This window comes from Triticum aestivum, chromosome 3B (assembly GCF_018294505.1).
Source record: "Triticum aestivum cultivar Chinese Spring chromosome 3B, IWGSC CS RefSeq v2.1, whole genome shotgun sequence".
Taxonomy (NCBI): Eukaryota; Viridiplantae; Streptophyta; class Magnoliopsida; order Poales; family Poaceae; genus Triticum; species Triticum aestivum.
This window is the reverse complement of record NC_057801.1, coordinates 786,176,766-786,181,495: the sequence shown is the minus strand read 5'-3', so window position 1 is coordinate 786,181,495 and position 4,730 is coordinate 786,176,766. Positions and strand designations below refer to the sequence as shown.

Here is a 4,730-nt window from a genome sequence, read left to right as displayed (position 1 = left end):
AGTCTATATGAACCTTGCGTCTGTGACTTGTGTTGATCATGGGCTTGTTTGGACTTTCATCTATCACGTTTGACTTGTCTTGACCGGCCACGTGGGCGCCGTGTAAAACTAGGTAGGACGTGGTATGATTTAGCTATTCCATCAATTCAATTTTAGTGGCATGTCAGTCAAATTTGTACATTGAATCAAACACAGTATATCCCAAGTTAACAATATTTTTGTACGGAAGCGAAATCGATTTTTTATGCAACATAATGGATCTTATTCATATCACCGATCTTACCTAGTTAATAAGTGTTTGCATGATTATTTTGCACCATATTGAGATCGTAACATATGTAGGCATGAATATGCATTTCATCTTTAATTAACCTAAATGATAAGAGAGCTGCTATGCGTATGATCAAATTTAGCACGATCTTTGTACGACCAGACCGGTCTCATGCTGTGGCCCAAACATCGGGAAACGGGTCCACGGGCCTCTCTCTGGTCATATGAAAACCATATGAAAAAAGGTCGTACACAAAGCATAGTGTGCAACGAAGCACTTCGACTTTAACGTTTTTTAAACTAAAGTTGTCATCCGAAAAGAAAAATACGAACCCAAAAAAAAAACTGAAACTTGCCATCCACAAAAGAATTGGCATCCTTATCAGTGCCATAAAAATCGTTCGGAGTTTCCATGTGTTCATGCCACATGTGTGGCACTTATCGGTGTCTTTAATTAATTGCTGAAACTTAGAGGGTACACCGGCGACTTGTCGGGGCCATTGAACAGCCCAAAATTCTTCTCCGTCTCGTCCCCATCCTTTTGGTTCTCATTAAACATGGCGAAGATGTACGTCTCCAGCGCCCCAGGCCTCTTGGGTGTGCCATTGCCGATGTGGTTGATCAGGTTCTGGTTGTACGCCTGCGCGTTAGCGACGGTCGCCTCAACGCCGCCTGCCGACGGCCACCCGCTCTCGGAGACCACGATGGGCACACCGGACGCGCCCGCCTTCTCCATGGCCGTATACACCGCGTCGACCATGGCGTCGAAGAGGTTGGTGTAGGTGAGGCCGTTGTCGCTCACCGTGGTGGTGCTCTGCTGGAAGAGCGCGTAGCTGAGTTCGATGTCGGGGTCACCTGTTTTTGCGAAGTAGGGGTACACGTTGGCGAGGAGCGGCGCGCCGGTGGTCTTGAGCAGCTGGACCACGTCCATCATGTACGCGTCCTTGAACGCGCCGTCAGAGGGCGGCGATGAGGACTCGAGAACGCTCATCTTGACCGCCGTGGACACCTTGACGTCAGGGCGGCCGGCCGCGGAGAGCGCGTCGTTGAGGTTCTTCATGGCCGGGAGGATGTTCTGCGTGTCGCCGCCGTCCACCTCGTTGCCGGCCGCGACGTACTTGACGCGGACGCCCGGGTAGGCGAGCACGTTATCCCGGACCCAGCCGGCCGCCGCTGCAGGGTCGGAGGCGAGGGCGGCGAGGTCGCCGTTGCCCACGTCCATCATGAGGTCGATGCCGGTGCCGTCGAGGGCCCGGAGCGTCTCGGGGTCCGGCGCGTAGATGCGCATGGCGCCGATGCCCTGGAACTGGTAGAACTGCACCACGTCGGCCGGCGATGGCAGGTTGTCGCCGAGCATCCCGTTGCACACGCCGATGGATTGCACCTCTGCACACGATCGATAACATTGCGAATAATCAGTCACAGACTCCTAGCTAGTCTGACACTGGTGATCAACGGAGTCGTGCAGGTTGGTAGATTACCGGTAAGGATGGGTGCCAAGACTCCGATGACCAACGCCGCGGCGAGCGTGCGCGTGGAGGCAGCATGTTGCCGTGTCATCTTTGGGCAGCTGACTGACTCTCTCTCCTCAGGTAGCTACGAAACAGTTGGAGCACGTACTCTCTACTCCTTTTGCATGCAAGTGTGCCATGCAGACACGGCCTAGGCTATATATATATACATACACGGCCTAGTTTGGCGAGTTGCAAGTTGGTAGTTGGTCAATTCTCGTTCCCGACTTTCAAAGCTGGTTCCTCTCTATAGGTAGCCAGGTGCCCAGGGTGTGTGGCGCGACCGTGCGTACATGAGTTCCAAACTTCCAACTGTCCAACGCAACCAGCTGTCCAAAACAATACCCCCGAAGTTATTATAAATTACCCACTATGCCATCTATAGTAAAGAAAACGGTTTGTTTTTTCGGATGAAAAGTCACCGTCCTACTTCGCTGTTTTATAGAGGTGAGACCGGTATAAGCCACAGATCCACAAGCAGTAGAGTGGTTGACGCATATCTCCCTCGATCCCCAGCTTCCACACTTTTTAACAGTTCGAGTTAAAAAAAAGTTTGAGAAATCATAAAATATACGAAAGTTCAAATAATGTTTATGGAATCATAACATTTTTGCAGATTCAAGAAGTGTTCGTGGTTTTGCAAAACTGTTTGCAAATTATTAAAAAATCATGATTTGGAAAAATGGTTGGGAAATAAAATCATATTCATGATTTTGGAAAAATGATCGTATATTCAAAACATATTCAGGAATCTGAAAAAAATGTCAATGAAATTTTTAAGTGTTCACAAAACTATAAATAAATAATTTTTTATAATTTGTCCCCAATGTAAAAAAAAAGTTCATCGGTTAAAAAAAATTGCAGAGTCAAAAAATGTTAATGAATTCAAAAAATAGCCATGCATTAAAAAAATGTTCTTAAACAAAACTAATGTTCGCTTTTTTGACAAAAAACCAAAAATTCAAAAAGAAATGTTTGTCGATTTGAAAAATTGTTCACCAATTCAAAAGTCTTTTATGTCAAGGATTTGATTACTTTTTCGAAAGTCTTTATATTTCTTGACGATGGCAGTAGTTCGTGGTCAATGAGATTTGATTTTAAAATTATAAACATTCCCTTCCACAACAAAATGACAAGTGTGGCATGCATTGGTAAGCTCATAGCCTTGGGATTTACTACGCCGAATGTATTATGATCATGTGGACATTGTGACCATCATCTGCAAGGGTGAGAAAAAAAGTAAGTAGTAACATGGTGTGCCACTGTGTTAATATAGAGCACGCTCATATATCAGTGTATTGAGTCATACTTATTTGGGTAGCGCTTAATTTTTCCGTCTCCCGTTGCAACGCATGGGCAACATAATGATAAGTGTGGCATGCACTGACAAGCTCATAGCCTTGGGATTTACCACGTCGAATGCATTATGATCACGTGGACATTGCGACCATCATCAGCGAGGATGAGAAAAAAAGTAAGTGGCAACATGGTGAGCCACTGTGTTAAAATAGAGTATGCTCATATATCAGTGTATTGAGTGAGACATATTTGGTTAGCGCATAATATTTTTTGTCTTCCTTTGCAACGCACGGGCATATTTGCTAGTTCCTACCTATAAATGCACACATGCACGTACTACCCATATGAGCACATCCGAGAGACTGAGGCGGCACATCATCTTGTGATTGATGAAGTCATCACAGACCAGAACCGGGACTAAAGGCTCTCCACGTGGCCGCTGCCTGGAGGTCCACCTTTAGTCCCGGTTGGTAACACAACCGGTACTAAAGGAAATTTTATGATTTTTCTTAAAAAAAATTGATTTTTTTGGATTTTTTTTTATTTTCAAATTTCTGAATTATTTTAACCTCTCATCTCTAATCACCCCTCACCCCTCATCACTGCTCAATTTAATCTCTAATCACCCTTCATCATCTAACTTCCTGGACGGTCACCCATCCTCTCACTACTCCAGCCTGAGCACGCTTAACTTCCGGGTTCTATTCTCCCTCGTTTTCAAGTCTGCACTTGTTGTTTTCCTAACAATAGTAAAATGTCAATCCTATTAACCTCGGAAATTTAGCTTGATTTTTGAGCGTACTCTATACACTGGTACGCTCATATATCAGTGTATTGAGTCACACATTTCACTTTTTGAGTTTGAAACTATTGTTCTAAAAAATAACACTAATATTTAGTAACAGTAATATTTCTTGAATAACTAGTTTGACCATTGTTTCACCACAATTTGACCATAGTTTGAGCAGATTTGACTAAAATTCAAAAAAACTGAAATAATTATTTAGTAACACTAATATTCTTGAACAATTATTTAGTAACACTAATACTTCTTGAAACTAGTAAGTTTGAATTTTTTTGAATTTTTTTGCCTCTAGATCTTAAAAGCCCCGTAACTTTTTTATGTTAGGTTTTTGACGATTTTGAAAATGTTTAACGGGGTTCCCCCGATTAAATTTGGATGTAACTTTTCGAGTAGATGATTTTTCATATAAAAACTTTTTCATCCGTGTTAGTATGCAAAAGTTATGCCCATTTTACAAATTCCAGAGAGATTTTGCAAATTAAGTCGAAATTCACATTTGCAAATTTTTCCAACAACTAGACCACATATCACATGGGAAACTTATTTTCTTTTATTTTTTTGACATTTCCATCATTTTCTTTTATTTTTTTTAAAACTGAAAAGGCGATCGCAGGGGCGGTGGGTAGAGTTTGAAAATGGGACCTTTAGTACCGGTTCGTGGCACGAACCGGGACTAAAGGTCTCAACCCCATTAGTACCGGTTCGTGTCTCAAACCGGGACTAAAGGTCTAATCTTTAGTCCCGGTTTGAGGCACGAACCGGGACTAAAGGGCATCGCACCCTTTACTCCCGGTTTGAGGCACGAACCGGGACTAAAGGGCTCAGGTGAATCGGGACTAATGCCT

At 43.6% G+C, this 4,730-nt stretch overlaps 1 protein-coding gene across 1 annotated transcript; it reads right to left on the bottom strand.

Moving 5' to 3' along the window:
- Positions 1-611: 611 nt before the first annotated feature.
- Positions 612-1,830, bottom strand: LOC123066566 (glucan endo-1,3-beta-glucosidase GII). The gene is made up of 2 exons (XM_044489619.1): positions 1,752-1,830; positions 612-1,656 (listed from the first exon to the last, which is right to left on the bottom strand). The coding sequence occupies exons 1-2, from the start codon at positions 1,828-1,830 to the stop codon at positions 725-727; spliced, it is 1,011 nt and encodes a 336-aa protein (XP_044345554.1). The 3' UTR covers positions 612-724.
- Positions 1,831-4,730: the final 2,900 nt, after the last annotated feature.